The sequence below is a fragment of the Lissotriton vulgaris genome, chromosome 5 (genome assembly GCF_964263255.1).
Source record: "Lissotriton vulgaris chromosome 5, aLisVul1.2, whole genome shotgun sequence".
Taxonomy (NCBI): Eukaryota; Metazoa; Chordata; class Amphibia; order Caudata; family Salamandridae; genus Lissotriton; species Lissotriton vulgaris.
The window spans coordinates 1964533377-1964555330 of NC_141693.1; the positions used below are offsets into that span (position 1 = coordinate 1964533377).

The 21954-nt window shown below is 45.3% G+C and overlaps 1 protein-coding gene across 1 annotated transcript in view; it reads right to left on the minus strand.

Moving 5' to 3' along the window:
- The window catches only part of LOC147717890 (lachesin-like), an 83331-nt gene that overhangs the window by 52108 nt on the left and 9269 nt on the right, over positions 1 to 21954 (minus strand). Inside the window, exon 3 of the mRNA XM_086924658.1 lies at positions 7745 to 8056. Within this exon, the coding sequence (XP_086780784.1) occupies positions 7745 to 8056 (312 nt within the window). The remainder of the gene's footprint in view (positions 1 to 7744; positions 8057 to 21954) is intronic.

The following is a 21954-nucleotide window of genomic DNA, read 5'->3' on the forward strand; positions in this document are numbered from 1 at the left end:
CCACGATAAGATCAGCCGTAGTTCCAGGCCTGCCAATGTCCGGAGAAACCATCCAAGTGGTGGGGGTCGCAAACAGGAGAATAACAAGCTCACTGACAGAACCAGTGCTAGTGAAAATAGGGAAATACAGTGATGAGCATCAGTTTGTGGTTTGTGATTCTAGTCCTGTATGTCTGTTAGGAAGGGATCTATTGTGCAAGTTAAATTGTACAATATATTGTACACCACAGGGAGTGGAGGTACTGACTAACGATGATGATGCTGACTTTAAAGTCGCTAACTCAAGAACATGCATAGAGCTGTATCCCACTCTGACAGTGGATGAGCTCCCCTGGGACCTGAGGGAGACTGTGATACCAGAAGTATGGGATTTCACTGGGGAAGAGATTGGACTAGTCAAAGGAGTGGACCCAGTGAAAATAATAGTGAAGCCAAATGCTGAGTTTCCGAGAACACCCCAATACAAATTGACACCAGAAACCATTGCAGGTATAAAACCTGTGATCGAGTCCATGATTAAGCAGGGAATACTGAAGGAAATCGTGGGTAGTCCATATAACTCCCCGATTATGGGTTTGCAGAAACCTAGTGGGAAATTCAGAATAGTGCAGGACCTTCGAAAAATCAACAACATAGTTGTGTCATGTTGTCCAGTGGTACCGAATCCATCAGTGATATTGTTTCAGATACCGTTCCAAGCCGAATGGTTCACCGTGATAGACCTTTGCCAGGCTTTCTTTTCGATCCCTTTGGACGAGGACAGCCATTTCCTTTTCGCTTTTAAGCTGGAAAGTCGCGTATTAACATGGTGTCGTATCCCACAGGGGTATACAGAGAGCCCATCGATCTTTAATCAGCTTTTGAAGAAGAATCTTGAAAGTCTAATACTGCCCCAGAATTCGGTTCTGGTCCAGTACATAGACGACCTACTTGTCGCGTCAGAAACTGAAGAAGCTTGCAAGGAGGACTCCATTGCATTGCTAAATCACCTAGCAGTAAACGGGCACAAGGTGTCTCCGAGCAAATTGCAGTACTGCCTGACAGAAGTGCAGTATTTGGGGCACAGAATTGAAAAAGGAAAGCGGAAGGTGTCCCCGGACAGGATAGAGGCGATCATGAAAATGAACGCACCTAAAACACAGAGAGAGGTCAGGATGTTCCTAGGGATGGTGGGTTATTGCCGACAGTGGATAGCGAACTTTTCACTGAAAGCAAAACCCTTGCAAAAACTGACGCACAAGGAGGTGAGTGATCCGGTACCATGGGACAAAGATTGTTTCATGGCATTCCTGCAGCTGAGAGAGGACCTGTGTTGTGCTCCTGCTCTGGGAATGCCTGATTACGACAAACCATTCTTGCTTTACTGTTGTGAAAGAGAGGGTTGTGCCTTATCAGTCCTGGTCCAAATCCATGGGAATGCCCATAGACCAGTTGCCTACTTCTCGGCTACCTTAGACCCAGTAGCCGCAGCGTTGCCCGGATGTCTCAAATCCGTTGCTGCAACGGGTGTCAGTATTGAGCGCTGTGAGAATATAGTTATGGGACACCAGTTAGAGGTGTATGTGCCACATTCTGTTGAACTGTTGATGACCAGGACCAAAACACAGCATCTGACGAATAGCAGGCTCACGCGCTATGAGCAAGTCATTCTTGCCGCAGAGAACGTGACCCTCAAGAGATGCTCTGTTTTGAACCCTGCTACATTGATGCCACTTCCAACTGACATTGATGATGACGAATGTACAGACCACGATTGCCTCGATGTGACTGAACTATGCACCAAACCGAGACCCGACATCGTGGATGAGCCACTGACTGACCCGGATGAAGTTTTCTTTGTTGATGGCTCATGTGTAAGAGACGATGTTGGGCAGTTGAGAGCAGCCTATGCTGTTTGTACAATTACTGGAGTAGTGGAAGCCGCATGCCTGGAAGGAGTACACTCCGCTCAGGTAGCCGAAATTATTGCATTGACGCGTGCCTGCCTGGCAAGCAACCAAATTCGAGTCACCATATACACCGATAGCCAATATGGTTTCGGGGTAGTTCATGATTACGGGCAATTATGGTCTCAAAGGGGTTACATGACCTCGTCAGGTTCCCCCATTCGAAATGGAGAGTTCGTACGACTATTGTTGGAAGCCTTGCTATGTCCGGCAGCTATTGCCGTAGTGAAATGTACCGCGCACACAAGAAATCAAGACTTTGTGTCACAGGGCAACCGGTATGCGGATGAGGTGGCACGATACTGTGCCGAGCAGGGATACTCTTTCACGGAGGTGGAAGTGGGTGGAATCAGTGTAAGGACTGAATTAGCAATGATATTGGAGACTGTAGATACTTGGGACGAGTTAAAATGTGCACAAGAGAATGCCCCTGATTTTGAGAGACACTCATGGGAAACGGCAGGATGTGTGGTGGGAGAGACAAACTTTTGGGTTTCATCAGATGGAAGGGCAGTGTTGCCAAATGAGTAGGTGAGCCCAATGGCGCGACAAATACATGGTCCAGTGCACCTAGGGAGAGACGCAATGCTGAGAGTATTCAGACAAACCTGGTACAACCCTAAGTTCAGAGTAGCAGCCGAAGCAGTGTGCCAGCGTTGTGTGACCTGTCAGCAGCTGAACATAGGGAAAAGAACACCAGTTGCATTGAGTCACATAGGGAGGTCTGGAGGTCCATTCAATCGAATGCAAATCGATTTCATCGAAATGCCAAGGTGCAACCGCCTTCGATACGTGCTGGTGGTTGTTTGCATATTTTCCAGATGGGTCGAGGCATACCCTACACGCAGATGTGACACCCTCACAGTAGCTAAGTTATTGCTCAGGGAACTCATTCCACGCTTCGGGGTACCGGCCTCTTTGGAATCAGATAGGGGAACGCATTTCAATAGCGAGCTTGTGAAGATGATCTGTGCAGCCCTGAACATAGACCAGAAATTGCACTGTAGCTACCGACCAGAAGCTTCGGGAATTGTGGAGCAGATAAACGGCACCATCAAATCCCGAATTGCCAAAATGTGTTCATCGACATCTCTGAGTTGGCCCGATGCCTTGCCATTGGTTCTCATGAGCATCCGTAGTACCCCAGACAGAAGAACGGGACTATCGCCACATGAGGTGTTAATGGGGAGGGCCATGAGATTGCCATCAGTACCGACTGCAGCCTTGTTAAATATCACCGATGATATGATCCTGGACTATTGTAAGGGTCTGTCTGACGCCATTCATTCTGTGTCCCTTCAGGTGCAGGCTGCCGAAGTCCCGTCGAGCCAGGACTTGTGTCATGACCTGTGCCCTGGAGATTGGGTGCTGATAAAAAAGCACGTCAGAAGAAGCTGCCTAGATGTCCGCTGGCGTGGGCCCTTCCAGATCATCCTGATATCGAACACTGCTGTGAAGGTGGGAGGTCTGCCCAACTGGATCCACGCGTCTCATACGCGGAGAGTTCCAGCACCTCTGGAAGAAACAGCTCCTCTCTCGGATGCAAGTCCAGCTGCGGACAGAGAAGCCACAGAGGGGGCCAGCCAAGCTGTAGAGGTGCAAGAAGAAGCTGGGAGTGTGTCTGACCAAGCTGAGGACGGTCAGTACAACAGTGAAACCGACGACGCCACAGAAGGAGGAAGTAGCTGGGAGTACGAATCAGACGCGGGCCAAGCTGAAAGTGAGCCCGAGAGAAGCAGAAGGACAAGGAGCGAAGGAGCAAGGCGGAGAGAGGCTAGTTGGCCCCAGAGGAGGAGGCCAAGTCTGAGGTCAACTCCAGAGAGGACTCTTGCTCCTGTATCCGAGGACTCAGATCCGGACGAAGGTGCTCTGGGCGCTGAAGCAGCAGGTCCAAGAAGGTCAAGGCGAGTACGCGTGCCTAGCAGAAGATACGCCACCCCTGAGTGGACATATCTGGCGACAGATGTCTTGGGAACAGACGACAGGGAGAATACGGGCGGTGCTGGTGGCCAATGTTGAACCCATCATCACAGTAGAAGTACAACTGTTGGTGCCTGGAGTTGAAGCAGAAGGGTCACTAACGTTCAAAGTCCCCAACCCTCCCTACCTGAGCAAGTTAAAACACATGTTCTTCACCGAATTGCAATTCCCCGACTTTGGAATGACGATAACAGGTCATGAGGAACACATTCTTCGTTTGGAGTTATTGAACTATGCTATACAAGCCGCTGGTCCCAGTCTCATTGTAGATGCTTAAAGACTTTGTAAATAAGCAAGAATAAAAGAAGATAACCTAGCGCCTAGGAATGCAGAGAAAACTTAGGGGTTTCCTTTAAGTGGACGGAGAAGGGCTAGGGTTGTCTGAGAGAAAGTTCGAAAAGACTTTTGCGAAAAGAAGATTGCTAGCTTCCGGTTGTGTGGTTCTAAAGATTGAAAAAGAAAAAAAAAGACTGTAAAGGAACTCATGAGAAGGAACTTTGTGTTGAAAAAGAGTAAGGAACCATACCGTCTGAGGAACATGGAGGCCGGTAGCCCAAACCGTAGAGCCAAATGTATAATAGGCACACTTATAGTAGGGGTGATACTTCTTATAGCTTTAGTAGTTACTGTATCATATGTGATGGGACACGAGAGTGAGGCAGAGGTACCAGATGCAAAATCTGTAGTGACACCAAAACCCACTGCTGCTGGTAAGAACGGTGAAACCGAACAGGAGAGAGCGCTATTAGCAGCAGAAGCCCATAGGTTACACATGGATGAGTCCCAAGGCGACTATAGGTCAAATGCTTATGCCAAATTATTGTACGAATATGTAGATGCCATGGAAGTCAAAGACTGCTACGTCTGTATGCAGCTGCCTGCGTCTGTAGATGAAGGCATTAGATACCATCATCTCCCGTTGACTTATGGCATTACATGTAGCTTATTGCTTAGCATATTTTATGGTAGAGATAGCTTTGAGTATTATTTTTCGAATTACGATTCAGTGTTACCTGAGGTCCCCAATTATAAACAGATGAACAAGTGGGACTACTACAAGAGTGAGGACAGATTGGCCAAGTTCTTCCTTCCTTGGGATACTTTAGATACTTCACATGCCCGCAGAAACAATCTGACTTGCAAAGTGTCAGAAGTCGAGAAAAAGTTTATAGGGCAAGTGGATGATCGATATAGAAAACAAAAGATCCTGAAAAAATCAGGACAGTGGAAGACAGATTGGACCGAGGAGGAAAAAGATCACAAGAGAAAGGGTAGTAGTGGTCCTATAGCTTTGGATAAGACTCAGAGAGGGAAGTTATGCCTTCACAGGAGCAAAACGTACTACGAAAATGTATTCGTAGGGGAGGTCAGTTGTGAACATGCTTTTAGATTAGAGTATTACACAAAAGACTTTTTGAAGGGAATGCAAGTGATTCCGAATGTATATTTTGTCTGTGGAAGAAATGCCTATGTGAGACTACCTGACAACTGGTATGGATCATGCTATTTGGCCATTGTCTTCCCCAAAATATACCACGCTCAAGACTTAGAGATCATAGAGGGCAAGGTCCAAACACGAGGAAGGAGAGACGTAGGAGATGCAGAACTGGTTGGAGACGTGTTTGGAGCTGCATTTCCTATTTTAGGACTGATCCTCAATGATGTCAAGATTAGAAGACTGGCAACAGTCGTAGACAGGTTGTCTGCCAGTACTGCGACATCCTTAATGCTGGTGGAAGGAGAGATGCAATCGATAAGAGCCATGGTGCTTCAGAACCGTCTTGCGTTAGACGTTCTGCTAGCAAAAGAGGGCGGAGTCTGTAAGGCTTTGAAGATCCAGGAATGTTGCACTTACATTCCAGACAATTCAAAACCTCTGGAGAAAGTTATCATGAACATAACTCACATTCACAAGGAGATCGAAGACCTGACTAAAGTAAATGTTTGGGAAAAAGTGGGTCATGGAATGGGTGAAGTTGGAGGTTGGTTCGCCAACATAGGGAAGAGCTTTGTATGGTACATACTGAAGCCTATCATCATAATACTGATCTGTGTGATCGTGTTGTGGGGATTGGTGAGGTCGTACAAATGGTACAGATCAAATAGGCTGGAGAGGGCCAGGAGAGAGCAGGAACGAAGATTAGCTGCCATGCAAGACAATCAGTACAAGAGTCTGAGGGCTATAGAGATGCTGAAAAGAGTGAGAATGGCAACTAGTTCAGTTTGAATGTTGGTGATGACCACGAGAGGTCATCAAAGGGGGGAACTGATAGAGCGCAAACTGAACAAAAATGCACGAGTGCACTATAAGCACATGTTAGTCGCACAATTATAATAGAAGTGCCATTAAGGATTGAAGATATATATGCACCTATACTTAGACGTGTGTAGTTAACATAGAAAATACATATAGAAGTAGGACTGATGCAGAAATGTGTGGTAAATGTATTCTTATTAGACGTGATTAATCATGATCCATGTTATGTAGCTGCTAATGGAGAAATGTCATGCTGTGAGGCATTGAAGGGAGCAGGCCTCATGGCCAGGGCAGAAGGGTTTAGAAATGAACGCTCATACATGAACGTGTATTGCAATAATGTTATAGTGATTTGTTTACTCGTTAAGATTTATATTCCATAGAAGTGTTTTCTTATTATTCAAGCATAAGATGCTAACATGTAATTTCAAGTTAACCTCTGCGAAAAGGGTTGTAGGCCTGAAAAGAGAAATAGGGTTTCTTAGTTGCACGTGTTGACACATGTCGAGTTGTATTGAGAAATACGTTGCAAACTTCTGTTAAAAGTCTATGAGAACAAGATTCAAGCTGCGGATGTCTGTCTGCAGGTGCGAGGGGGTTCCGATTAAAAGTATATTGAATAGAGCTCTGTTCGAATAGACTGGTACAGACATGGAGGAGGATTCAGGAATGTTTAGGGGGTATCAGCGGGCCGGAGAAGAGCCTGAGAAGCAAGGTCAACGCTGAACACAAGGCCCAGAGGAAGATCATCATGGAAAAAGCCAGAATCGACACCATGTGAGGGGCGTCTCGTGAGGGGCGTTTCAATTGTAAACTGTGTTTTTGTATTAGGGTCAGCACCCCTGGGTGGAGTTAGAGCAGATGCCTGAGGACCCTTCAGAGAGCGGATGGGTAGGCAGAGAGGGGTCATGACTGGAGATCATAGGTTTTCACTTAGAGACTAAGAGTGGGTGATCTTCTCAGGAAGACATTCACAGCTGACACCTTTGATAGATAGGGACTTTGTTAAGTAGGGATACCATCTAGTACAGGGTAGGGACAGCCTAACCTGATTCTTTCCTTCCTCCTGTAAATGACGGACAGATCGCAGTTCGTGTCTATGCTTGCAGCCCTGTTGATTCTGGAGCTAGTCCTAGTAGTGTTCTTTGCCCGCTTAAGAGCTTTCAGAGAACACATGTTTGTAATAGTGCCTTTGTATCTTTTGAATCTCATTTTGAGATGTCTGTACTTGCAGTTATCAATGACTCTGTAATAAACCTTTAAAACTTAGAAGCAGTCTGTGGTTTTTCAGAGTCGAGCCCTTTATTGATTAAGTTAACCTGGTATCGGATGCACTTTCTTTCCTCAATGACAGGCAATAAAGGTTCAGACGACCAGAACGGGGTTTAGATCTGGAGCGATAAGATAGAGGTCTACAATCTCGGAGAATGGCGACATTTGGTTCCCTCGTTTTCCAACTATGCAAAACTGCATAAAGCACTACAACACCTTATGAGGTATTATCTGCGCTGTAGAAAAACAATGTATGCATAAAATAGCAGGCCCTGCGAGCCAGACTCACCCCTGGTGCTGTGCCCCCCTGGAGGCGCGGAGGTTGTCTGGGCAGCCACAGGGGCATCTTGTTCCTCCCTCACCTCCAGACAGAGCTCGACCAACGCCATTCCATCTTCACCCAGACAGCTCCAGAGGCCGCGGTGCTCCGGGCCCAGCTTCGAGATGGCTAGCACTCCATTTCGAATGAATCGAAGGCCCGAGAAGCTCCAGACCTCCTGCCCGTCCTGCAGCCACGTGACGGGGTGTTGGCTCCCGCAGCACGAGAGTTCCATCTGTTCGCCAAGTTGATCCAAGCCTTGGACGGGTGCAGGGTCACAACCTGTGGCAGAAAAGAGGTCAATGCAGTCCGCTCACTGTGCACTGTACATTCCCGCCTCTTTTGTCACAGATGCAGCGGTCTCTTTCTTGACCTCCCTCTCTCTTCACAGCTGTTGACGGACACAGCCCTCTGTTAAAATGCGGCTCTCTTTTCATCTTTCAGTCTCACATGCACAGCTGTCTCTTTGTGTCTTTCCATCCTTCAAACACTCTTGATAATGCTGCCTCTCTCTGGACCCTCTCACACTGCCTTCACAGACACCCACACGTACAGCTGTCTTTCTGCAAGGCATTCTAGGCTCTCACAAACCTTCACACAGTCAGCTGTGTTGTGCTCCATTTCTCCTCTCACACTCTCAGCTTTCACTCACCTTGGAGCGCTACCCATCTCCGCTCACAGATTCTCACATACACAACTCTCTCAGGGGAGGCCTCCATAACACCGCTCACAGGCCGTCGAATATAGAGGTTTCTCTTCACTAACCCTGTATATCACCTCTCACAGACTCTAGCACACCCAGCGCACTTACTCTGGGGCTGTTTCCCTTCACCGGCTCTCACACAGCCAGCTGTCTCTCAAAGAAGGCCTCTATAACTCTCCACTCACGGGGTCCCACACACCCAGGGGTCCCTCAAGGTGGGCCTTTATAACTTTCCACTCACGAGCCTCTCACATACCCAGTGTCTCTCAAAGAAGGCCTCTATAACTCTCCACTCACAGGATCCCACACACCCAGGGGTCCCTCAATATATATAAATAGATATGCGCCTTCAACTTTCTATACACTTGCCTTATTATATAGCAATGGCGTCTGGCAATGTTTGGAATTTGTCTCCACCGCAGGCACTCTTGGCCGGCAAAGGAGAGCCTGGATTGAAATGGAATGAGTGGAAAGAGCATTTTGCGGTTTATATGTCCGCCTTTTCTTATGATGAAGAATTAACACCGGTTAAAATGATTTTGTTTTTGCTACATTGCTTGGGGGCAGGTGGGTTGAAAATGTACAAAAGAAAGTCAGACAAGATGACCAAGGAAATGTGTTTGAACATGCGCTTGAGGACCTAGACAGGTCCTAAAGTCCCACTGCATGTCTATCTGTCGATCGATACAAATGTTTTCGAAGGAAGCAAGAGAAGGAAGAGTCGGTGAGGGATTAAGTAGCTGCTTTAAAAACATGGCCTTAGCATGGGAGGGAGGGCTGCTTTCACGAAGGACAACATTGGGTGGATGCTGTGCGCGAGGAGAGTAAATTGGGATCCAGAAGTGGTGAAAGGACGCATTGATAAAGCCAAACAAGTATATAAGGAGTATTACGATAACAAACACGGTTGCAAACCAATTAAGTAGCATGTTGGAGATATTGTATGGATTAAGAGAACTGGAGTTTAAAGGAGGGGACAGAACAGGTTTTCAAGGCCACATAAGGTAACTCAATTGTTTTGCAATGCTGCTTTTCTTTTTTTTTTTTTATCCTCATTTGTGTGCATAGCTCCAATCTATCAAAACCAAGAAGAAAACCACCACAGAGCAATGAGCCAACTGGTCCTGTACTATGCCAACTCAGCTTATAGCTGGTAGGGGAATTTATCTAACGAGAGGCGAGGCCAGTTCCCTTAAGCACTATATACAGTGACCAATCTTGAAATCGCTTAGGATGGTACCTCAGTTGATAGTGCCCGAATCACCGAGACCCCATTGGAATCAAGACTGTTAGTCTTGATAGCCAGGATAGGCAATGCTCACATTAATCATAGGACCTGGGGAAAAAGAAAAAAAAAACCCCAGGTGAGATCGCGACTAACCAAGCATTGCCCAGAATGCTCTAGTATTCGGATTTCCTGCCCTGGCAAGGTCAAGTTTGGAAATTTGGAGGAGTGATGTTCGCCATTCATGCACTGTAGGTGGTTGAACATCCTTCCAGTGTCTACATATCTCCCTACGTGCCGCAAGGATGGAATAGAATATCAGTCTTGTTGCTGCGTTGTGGGTTTTATTTCTCAGACCAAAGATAACAAGAGCGAGGTCTATAGTAATGTGTTCACCCACAGAATGTGACAGCTTATTTTTAATAGCTTCCCAATATTCTAATAAACTTGGACAATCTAAAAACATATGTGTATCCGTGGCTGCAGTTAACCCGCATCTAGGACATAGAACTGGACCTGTTAATGAGAATTTTGTTAACCTGTGGGGAGAATAGTATGCCCTATGCAAAGTAAAGAGGTGGTTCCGACGGAGCCACGATGGTTTAACTAAATCCCAAAGCAATGAACAGGAAGCAATCCAGAGCTCTTCCACATCTAGGCCTGGCATTAGTTCTGCCCACAAATTTGTTGGTAACTGAAAACTAACATCTATTTCATCTATTATTTTGTAATACCACCGCGAGATTTCTTTTTTTGCCACTGGGCTGTCTAATAAAGAGGTTAACAAGTCACTAAGGCCGCCTATAGGCTGCTTGTTGCGTCGCATTGGCTGACCGATATATGACTGAGCCCAGCTGGAAATCTGAATATATTTAAATCTTGACAACTCAGGGCCGACTTTATTAATAAGATAATCCCATGGGAGTAAAGCCCCGTCCATAAACAGGTCATCCCAACAATAAATACCAGCTTCTATTAAGGGGTTATTAAGGGCGTCTATTGTCCATAAGGGAGGGGCGGGTAAGTTCCATATCGGAGCCCTCGCTGAATAGTAGCCAATCTTTATCGCTTGTCTAACTTTGTACCAAGTAGATACACAACCTTTTAGAACTTTCAGTTTGATCTTTTTAAAAAATTTGGGGTCGCTAAACTTAAACAAGAAACCGGCATGATTAACTCCCTCGCATTCCAATAAAATAGAAAAAAGAGGGCCCATCCCAGTAGATATCGGAGTTTTAAGCAACATACGCATGTGCGATAGCTGGAACGCCCATGCGTATATTTGAAGGTCTGGTCCAGCCAGCCCTCCCTTCTCCCTCCGTCGTCTAATTTTTTTCCACGAGATTCTGGCACTTTTATTATTCCAAATAAAGCTGGTAATAGCACTCTGTAGTTTAGAAATTAATTTTGGATCAAAATAAAGTGGAATTGAATTAAATAAAAAAGAAACTTTCGGTAAAATGCTCATCTTCACCAAATTAAGCTTACCCAGAACAGAAAGCGGGAGATGAGACCAATCTCTCATGAGTTTCCTACACTCTGCAGCTACTTTATTAAAGTTAAGAGAAGCAATTGCATTGATATCCTTAACTATGTTCACCCCCAGATAACGGATTTGGCTTTTAAGTGTCCCATTATTGTAAGTTCTGTTACAATTCCAGGACATTGACTCTGTCTTGAGAGCATTGATTTCATACCCAGACACTTTCCCAAATGTAAGGGCCTGTTCAATTATTTCTGGGTATGCCTCTTCATAATCTGTGGAAAAAATCATAATATCGTCTGCATAAAGTGCCACCTTCTTATCCCAGCCACCATAAACAAAAGGTTTAATGAGTGTGTTGTCCCTAAGAGTCTGAGCGAATGGCTCTATATATATGTCAAAAAGAAGGGGGGACAGGGGGCAACCCTGTCTGGTTCCTCTCATGACCTTGAAAGGTTCTGTCAAACCTCCATTAATTAGCAGTGAAGCAGAAGGATTACGATATAAAAGCTCTATCGTCCTCCGAAATCTATCCCCAATGCCAAACCTCTTCAAGGCCTCCGATAGGTACAGCCAATTCACCCTATCGAAGGCCTTGGTGGCGTCCAGAGTGAGAACAACCAGTGGAATTTCTTCCTTTATAGCAATGTCCATTGAACCAATCAATTCATATGTAAGCTCACAGAGCTGTCTCCCTTTTATAAAACCCTTTTGATTCGGAGCTATAATATCCGAAACTACCCGACCTAGCCGATTAGCTAAAATAGATGTAAAAATTTTATAATCGGCATTTAGTATAGAGATGGGCCTGTATGAGCCACAATCAGAGGCGGGTTTACCAGGTTTCAGAATTAGGGTTATAGAGGCATTATTCCATGACTCCGGTGGTGTTTCGCCCTCTCTAAGAATTTGGTTAAACAGAGTGGCCAACACTGGTGAGACCTCCGAGATAAGTTTTTTATAAATCTCGCTAGGCATCCCATCTGTGCCAACCGCCTTTCCACTTTTTGATTTCTTTATGGCCTCCTCCACCTCCACTATAGTTATTTCCCCGTCCAAGTAGCAAGACTGTTCTGTTGTTAAGGACGGAAGAGATATGCCCGCCAGCCAATTAATTACGTCACAATGGTTGGGCCTAAGATCGTCTTGATATATGGTTTCAAAGAAATTTCTGAAAACTGCTCTGATTTCCTCATCCCTGGAAAAAGTACCTTCCGCTGATGTAACTAAACAGATGTTATTACGTGCCCGATCAGATTTTATTTTCCAGGCAAGTAGCTTACCTGCCCCCTCCCCATATTGGAAATGTGAGAGTTTACTTGCCTCCCATCTCTGCATGACCCGCTTCTCCAAAACTGCTGACAATGAAAGTTTCAGCCTATTCAATTCTGCTTGTTTAACAGTAAGGGTTGGATTTCCTATGGGATCGATGTTATCTATATCGTTTTGTACTATCGAAATGTTTCTTTCGATGGAGGTGACTTCGTCTATATATTGTCTACTACGGTAGGCTACTTTATTTTTAATAAGGCCTCTAAGTGTACACTTGAACGCGTCCCAAATTATCCCTATGGGGGCTGTATCCTTATTAGTACTAAAAAAGTAACTTGTCTCTGATTGTAAAAATACAATATCCTCTGTTGAAGAGAGAAGGGATCTGTCGAAGGACCATATTCTAGTGGGAGGGGTCGTAGCCAATTTTAGTACTAGTTCGATTGCAGAATGGTCGGAGAGATGCATCGGGGTGTATTGTATTGAGATAATATTTTCAGCTAAAGCTCTACTTGTGAGAATGAAATCAATTCTAGACCTGTGTCTATATTTCCGATTTCTAAATGAAAATTCTTGCCTTTGACCCTCTTTAAACCGCCAAATATCTAAATAGTCATATTGGTGCATCAAACCTAGCAGGCAGTTTTTGGATTTGGAAGTGATTTTCTGCCTACTGTTAGGGGATTTATCTAAGAGTGGATTCAAGGTTATGTTAAAATCCCCCGCTATAATCACTGGGTCTGGGAAACTAAGCAAGTGACTAAATAGAGTTTCCAGTGTTGAGGGGTCATCAATGTTAGGGCCATAATATCCCACGAGTGTTAACTTAGTGTCTCCTAATTCTATTGCCGCGATAGCCCATCTCCCTCCGGTGTCTACTTTCTGCTGTTTAATTTTGAATATGACAGATTTTTTGAAAAAGATCGAGACCCCCCGTGTGTTAGAACCTTGTGTTGTTGAGATTGATGATTCTATCCATCTATTCCTACGGACCAAGTCAAGTATCTCACTCTCGATTAAGTGAGTTTCCTGGAGGATAATGATTCCCGCATCGGTATCTCGAAGATACTGCATGATTTCATTAGCTCGTGGTTTGGTGCGGAGACCATTAACGTTCCAGGACAATATTTTTAGTTTACTCATTAGATTGTGAAGTTAAGTCATTTGTTAGGGATGGCTGATTGCAATGCTGCTTTGTTGAGTAATGTTAAGGTTCGTCATTTCAGAGCTTTGTCGGTGTGTGACAAACGTGTGGATAATGAAGGAAGAAAAGTTGGGAAAGGATGTGATCGGTGGATGGAAGTGGAGGAGAAGGATATGATATGGGATAACATCACGGATGAAGCGAGAGGAAGCATGGATGTTTTAGCAGGTAACTTGGCTCCTGAAGTTTGCAGAGCTGAGACAGATTGTAGAGTGGGGAGGACCAGGAGAGTTGTGAAGAGACCCACAAGGTTGGAAGATTATATTTGTGAATAGATGTTGTTATTCACATTCGTCACCGCATTTTTTTATTGCTTTTGTTTGTTTAATTTTGTGCATTGTATAAAAAAGGGGGGGTGTTACTTTACACATTTTAGAATAGAACTGTATGCAACTTATTAGAATTTGAGACAACTGTTATTTCCTTTTTTGTGTATCAATATTTTTATTGTTGAACCAGATGTATTTTATTCTTGGTTATATATATAAAAGAGGGGGATGTGTGGTGACATACCTTCTCCTTTAGACACAGGAGCACGCGGGTGCACGCAGGTAGAATGTGTAATAGAATGTGGGGGTTGTATGACGTGGGAGGCGAAGACGGTTACTGGGGAAGCTGTTGGAGGCACAAGCAGCTGCTGCTTTCACCGTGTTAGCATTGTACAATAAAGTACTTTAACTCGTTGACCGCGGCGCGAATTAAGCCGCAGTGCGGGTGATTTATGACTGGGCGTGGTTAGAACAGCCCCCGGCGGTCCTCTGCACAGGCCCACTGTCACGTCGGATGGCCGGGGCCATCCGACGCAAAGAAAGGGTTAAATACCCATCCTGTGTGGAGATCGTCCTTACGAGACATCTCTCCTCTCCCACACTGAGATGTCTCTCTTTCTCTCTCCCCATCTCTCCTCTCCAGTGGCGGCTCCTCCGCTAAGGCGGCGGAGCGTTGCCCCACTGCTCAAAAGGAAAAGGAAAATGATAATAACGTGTCGTTCTTATCATTTTATTTTTCCTATTGAAGTCTGTGGCTCTCAGGTGGGGAGCAGGGAGGGGAGTGGTTTGCATCCTTAAGTGCACATTACCGCTTGGCCGGCCCTCTTGTGCGAGCCAAACAGTCCTGCGCACTTTGCATCTTCCCTACCAGGCTTGCTTCACACAGGCTGGTGAGGAACATGGAATGGCTCCCTTTCCCTGTTTGAGCACCGAACCACTGCGCCCCGGTTGCATTGAAGCATTGTGATTGGCTTACAGGAGTCTGGGAACCTGGGTGCTTCCTGCTTCCGTGAGAGACAAGGAGAAGGAAGAGAACTGAGGAGAGATGGCGGCCAGCCGGCCCAGGTGTGTGTGCTTTTTTCCACCCACCCCTGCCCACCACTCCCGTCTGGTAGTAGCTGCCACTGCTCCTCTGCCACACACAGATTTCTTTCACTCTGTGCCCCTCCATCTCTCTTCTCCCATACACAGATGTCTCTCTTTCTCTCTCGATCCCTCCCTGTCATTCTTCTCCCATACACAGATGTCTGTATTGATCTCTCCCCATAGATCCTCTTTCATACACAGATGTCTGTCGCTCTCTTTCCCTCATGTCTTCTCTCCCACGTACACGTCTCTCTTTCTCTCTCCATCCCTCCCTGTCATTCCTCTCCCGTACACAGATGTTTCTTCCTCTAGATCAGCGTTTCCCAAACTGTGGTCCGCGGACCCCCAGGGGTCCGTGACACATTCCCAGGGGGTCCGCAGGACTTGAGTGCCTAACGTCGGAATAAAAACTAAACAATCACGAGCCCTCGTAGCACATAAGGAGGTGTGAATATACTTGGCGCCCGGGCGCCAACACTGCCATACAATCTGCCCCCCCCCCCCCCCCCCCCCCACACACAGGAGAGGTGTGAATGTCCTTGGCGCCAGGGGCGGCATGACTGCGATGAAATCGGGCCAATCACCCTTCAGCTAAAGGTACAAGCTGAAGGGTGATTGCCCTTATATTGTGTTAATCAATCTGCCCACCACCCGACCTCGAGCTCGCACAGCAGTGCGTGTGGTTCCTGTTCTGTTTGAGACCAGGCCGTGGGCATTTTGCTATCTGTCCCCATTTGCCCTGAAAGCAGCTGCGTGGCGAGTTTGAAGAGCGCTGGAGCACGTGGAACGGGCAGAAGGGCTCTTCTTTCGGAACTGCATGTAAGTATTTAATTGTGTGTGCGTGTTTGTGTGTAGATTTGTTGTTTGTTTTGTTTTGTAATTGCATTTAAGAAAGCAGTCTAAAATCTGTCACGCATTCACTCAGGACTACAGCATACCAGATGAGTGGATTATATTTGGAAATAAGTGCGCTTGTCACAACTGCCCTTTAGTTAAAATGATTTATGGGTTTTAATCTTTTCCCTTCACTGAAAACAAATATAAGTGTAGCTTCAGAACGAGCTGGCATTCCCGGATTAAAGACCATGTGAGAAAATAAAAGAATTCCAGGCAACCAGCCATAAATAAATGAAGATTAATGTCCGTGGTTTTGCCGCCCCCTAGTGCAAGGAGAGCTTTCTTTTTTATTGTTGCAGCAGTATCAACAACCTGCAAAACGTGCCCATCAGGCCTCTTTGGCTCGCCCCAGTATTTTATATTTACATGTGTACAATAATGTATCCACACTGTCACGTACTTTCTAATGCTCAAGAATGGCTATCCTATATGCACTGTTGCTCTGTCCGGTGGACAACAGAGTTTTGGGTATACTTTCAGTCTCAAGGTTTTTTTTTTTTAAATAAACCGCTCTTTGCTTTTTATTGCGGTCTTCAGGCACCACAACACATTATACAAGTAGCTAACATACTAAACAAAAATCACTGACCAGAGCCCATCTAGTCTGAAAATACTTCACCTGTGGAATTACTTGCCAGTGATGTTTGCTAGGAGGTGGAGCAGTTACATAGAGACTAGTCTTTATTTTCCAGTTGACCTTTACAAAAAAAGTGTTCCACTCGAGTTCTTTGAAGTGGTTTTTCCATCTTATCAGAAGGCGCAATACTTAAGCCTGTTGCTTTGACCACAGCCTCTGGCTCACCAACATTACATGCTAGCCCCCACCATTGAAGTTTATGAAGGAAACGTTTTAACACAGGGCACTGTTGCGATTTGTTTTTGCTGACTTACAACTTTGAAAATAGTAGGATTGTGTGAATATTACCACAGTTTTCATTTCGATGATCACCTACCACTTTGAAATAGCATTTCCACTGTAGCAGAAAGGTTTGCTTTAGTCTCTCAACTTCTTCCTGTTGCCCCCCGCACCACAAATCCCCTAACATAGGTTGTGCCCTTTGTTACATGCATAACCCTTCTAACATTAATTATGGGCTGTGAGCCCATTACAGAAGTGCAGTGCTTGGACCAAGATGCCCGCACAGTATGCATCTGCTGGATGTTAAATAAAAGAGAGATATCATGAATTGGACAATCCAGCGTGCTAACACAGCAGTGGACACTCTGACTAGTGGTACCTGCCATACACCATGAGTGGAGACAAAGGCAAGCTTGTATTTTTAAACAAGCATTTGCAATGCAATAGGTCTCGCATTAGGAAAGTGTGAGCTTTTGGTATTGTAAATGACAATTTTCTTAAATATGTGTTGGCTTTGAAAAAATATAAATTAATAGCATTGTTATTTACAAAGCCAATAGCTTACACTTTCCTAATGCGAGTCCTATTGGCTATGGCAATGCTTGTTGGTAGCAAGCAAGGACAGTTATGTTGTTGTGCTGAGTGATGCTTTTGTGGTGCGGAGTGCTGATGTGGTTGGGCTGAGTGATGTGGTGGTGTCCCAGAGTGATGTGGTGGTGTCCCAGAGTGATGTGGTGGTGTCCCAGAGTGATGTGGTGCAGAGTGATGTGGTGGTGTCCCAGAGTGATGTGGTGGTGTCCCAGAGTGTTGTGGTGGTGTCCCAGAGTGTTGTGGTGGTGTCCCAGAGTGATGTGGTGCTGTCCCAGATTGATGTGGTGCTGTCCCAGAGTGATGTGGTGCTGTCCCAGAGTGATGTGGTGCTGTCCCAGAGTGATGTGGTGCTGTCCCAGAGTGATGTGGTGCTGTCCCAGAGTGATGTGGTGCTGTCCCAGAGTGAAGTGGTGGTGTTCTAGAGTGATGTGGTGGTGTTGTGAGGCGTGCAGCAGTTTGAGGCGTGCAGCAGTGTGCAGCATTCAGCAGTGTAAGTAATGCAGCAATGTGTGGCGTGCAGCAGTGTGTGGCGTCCAACAGTGTGTGGCGTGCAACAGTGAGTCGTGCGGTAGTGTGCAGTGTGCAGCAGTGTGCAGCAGTGTGAGGCGGGCAGCAGTGTGAGGCGAGCAGCAGTGTGAGGCGAGCAGCAGTGTGAGGCGGGCAGCAGTGTGAGGCATGCAGCAGTGTGAGGCAGAGGCGCAACTAGAGCCAAATTTCGGGGGGGGCTAAGAAAAAATGTCAGGGGGGCTGAACTTTTGATCAGTAGGCAGAGTTGAGCTGCAGGGCCTCCAACAAGGGGTGAAACAGCAAGGCCTAATTAACATTCAAATGGTCTTTTAAAGACCTGTTAAACGTTCGGGTGCGGCTCTGTGTGTGCCCGGGATCTGTCTCATCCCGGGCTGCCACACACGACGGGGAGGGGCATGCAGCAGTGTGTGGCGTGCCGCAGTGTGTGGCGTGAGGTGAGGGGGTGTGAGGGTGTGTGAGGGTGAGGGGTTGAGGGGGTGAGGGGCTGAAGGTGTGAGGGTGGGTGAGGGTGAGTGACGGTGAGTGAGGTTGTGTGAGGGTGGGTGAGGCGGTGAGGATCCGAAGTAAATGGTGGCAGGGCAGACATCATTGCAGCTAGCAAGTCGAGTCTTTTCAAGCTGAGTGTACCTAGAGAGATGGCAACACAGCAACAGCATTTGAGGAGCAAGGATACTGTAAACATTGTCGGAATTGCTGTGGCGGGGGGGGGGGTGGGGGAGCGGCTTGGGAGCAGATTCCTTCGAAGTCTGATACCGAGGCTGATGGTGTTTGATGTGAATGCGCCTGACTCACACGACTGCCTCACATGAACTGGACGTAATCCGCAGTTTGGTAGAGATTTTAAACTGCCTACTATAATCTCGCCTATCTAGCCAAATGTGTAGTTTGAAATTTCCCATATTTGTACCACAGTCTTTCATTTGTCAGTAAGCGCTCTCTCGCCTCTGTTAACCTCGTGCGTCTCCATTTATTTTTGGGTTCACAAGCGGTCGTTTATTATTTTATTATAGTTATCATTGGATTGTAGTTGTTGCACTTTTAGATCTTCTCTTCTCAATTCAATAAAAAAAATTAATTAAAAGAGTACTTCGTTTTAGAATAACAAATTCCCCCTGTCAAACTATACTAACAAGTAAACTCAACTTCTGAAAGTGTTCCCTTCCCAATGTGCACAGCCTTTGGCCAGCCGGGCCCTGTGCCTAACCCACAATTAAGCCTGGGTGGAGTTTGCTTCTGCCATCTCTTTATTATAACTTTCCAGCATGCTGCAGACTTCTGTACAACACAGCTTAAAGACATAGGCAAAGTCAAAATCTCTGGCTAAACACTTATAAGGTCCCAAAGGCGAGACCTATTGGCTATGCCAATGCTTGTTCTTTCAGCCCCACCTCGCCCCTGCTTCTAAATTTAAAGAGGACTGTAATGGAAATACTCATCTGATAGACTCACGGAAGAGAGGACTGTACCACTGACCCTACAGGGGGAGACTGAGCTGGAATTCAAAAAATGTTTTGCTTCGACAAAAGAATCAATTACATATCACTGATCACCAGGTTGACAAAGTAATATATTTCTGTTTGGGAATTTGTTTGCACACTAACAAAGACCTACTCCCCTTCTGACTTTGAATAGGGCCGTCTTGTTATGCGAGGTCAACCTCGAAGCTGGTGAACCGGGTATGAGTCTCAGCAGGGACGCTCAACATCCTGTGATTCTGGGCAAATCACTTTGTCTCCCTGTGCCTAACAAAAATGAATGTGTCCTTCTGTAACGAAACTGGTAGTCATGTAAAGTTCTCTGATACCTGATATCCTCGGGTCTAGTTTGCGCTATATAGAACTCTTAAAAAAAAAAAAAATTATGAAGGTTCACAGGTCTGAACATGGAGGACCCAGTTGCTAGGGTCTTCGGGGCGCTACGAGTTGCTCCTGTGTAAAAATCCTATTTGTCTATGCCTGAACGGTTGTGCAATATGCTCCCTTAGCAGGACCACTTAATAGCCTCTGTGGTTTGTTGTTGGCAGGGGATGGAGGCACTGGGCACCTTAACAGGAGAGGGTCTTGTCAGGTGCCATGTGAGGCCTCTCTAAAATATGCCTTAAATGCACTGCTCACCCATTGGTGGTAAAATATTGTTCTACTGTCTGTGACTAAAGATTATGCCGAACAGGTGTTTATGGTAATTGGAATAACATTGCTCCATGATGTTCCTGAAACAATATGCCTCCTGTGCGGATACCATACTGACATCTCTTGCACAAAATGAATTCCTGAAGTGTTCTCGCTTAACTCAAACCCTGATCATATTTTCCCATATTAACAACAATCAACAATGGACTGCTTCCACAATGGAGGCCAAATGAATGAGCTATGTTTAATTAAACTGAGCAAGTGGAATTATCTTGAATCAGTGTACATAAGATTCTCATATCCATGCATATGATTTGCTAGTGTCCTCTGTCTTTTCAACAAGTGCTGATACAGTGTTAAAATCTTCTTACAGGTGCTGCTTCACCTCTAAACGTCAAAGCATATATAGTTCGGAAATATCGGAGGAGGGCAACCGGTAGTAGGTAAAGTAGTGAAGGTCTACTACGTGCCTCACCAAAAAGCTTGGATAGAAATTGATTCCATTACCTGCTGTGAAATAGACTTGTCATTTGTATCCCAAACATAAGGAAGATGGATCGCTGGCTTAACCTTAAGCGGAAAGCCACTGAAGAAATCAATGATGGGCCATCATGGTCAAAACAAAGTGATTTAAGTGAAAAGAAAAGGAAGTGCCGGAGGTACGATGGTGAATATTTACTAATGGGTTTCACATGTTCAGGTTCAGAACATGAACTGCAACCACAATGCGTGCTATGTTATGAAATGTTGTCAAATGAGGCCATGAAACCCTCTAAATTACGAAGACACTTGGAAACTAAGCATAAAGAACATGCAACTAAATCCATAGAATTCTTCAAGAATAAAGAGCAAGAGCTCCTAAAAAGTAGAAAGATAATTAGGAAAACTGCAACAGGATCTGTTAATGAAAATGCTCTGAAAGCTTCATATGAAGTGTCCATGCTCATAGCAAAAGCTTGAAAACCTCATACAATTGCTGAAGAACTAATAGTACCTGCTGCTAAAGCCATGGTGACAGCAATGGTTGGAGAAAAAGCAGCAAAAGATTTACATTTGGTGCCATTATCTAACAACACTGTAAATAAGCGAATTGACAACATTTCAGACAACATAAAGGAACAGTTGATCGAAAGAATTTGTAAGAGTCTGCATTATAGCCTGCAAGTAGATGAAACTACGGACATAGCAAATAAATCTCATCTCCTGTGCTACGTTAGATATGATTTTGAGGGGAACATTATTGAAGATTTACTGTTCTGTCGCTATTTGATACATACCACTGCTGAAGAGGTCTTCAACAGTTTCGATGATTTTCTGACATCAAATGGAATTCAGTGGTCCAAATGCATAGGAATCAGCACAGATGGGGCACGTGCCATGTCTGGGAGACTAACTGGACTTGTAGCACAAATAAGGGAAATTAACCCTTCAGTTGTATGGCATCATTGTTGCATTCATCGAGAATCATTAGCCACTAAGAAGATACCAGAGGAATTAAAAAAGGTCTTGAATGAGTCAGTTAAAATTGTAAATTTTATCAAAGCTAGGTCTCTAAATTCAAGGCTTTTTGAACAGCTTTGTCAGTCCATGGATAGTGATTATCATCAGCTTTTAATGCATGCGGATGTCCGATGGCTGTCTCGTGGTAGAGTTTTGTCTCGGCTTTTTGAATTAAGAGATGAAATCAGAGATTTCTTCACTGAACTGGAATCTCCATTTCCACTTCATGAGCGCTTACATGACTATACTTGGCTAGCTATGCTGGCATATATCGCAGACATCTTCACCCATTTAAATGCACTCAATTTGAGTATGCAAGGAGTAGGTATCACAATTTTTTATGTCGAAGACAAGATTGAGGCAATGATAAAAAAATTAGAAGTATGGGCTCGTCGCTTATCACAAAGAAATTTTGATTCTTTTCAGAACCTGAA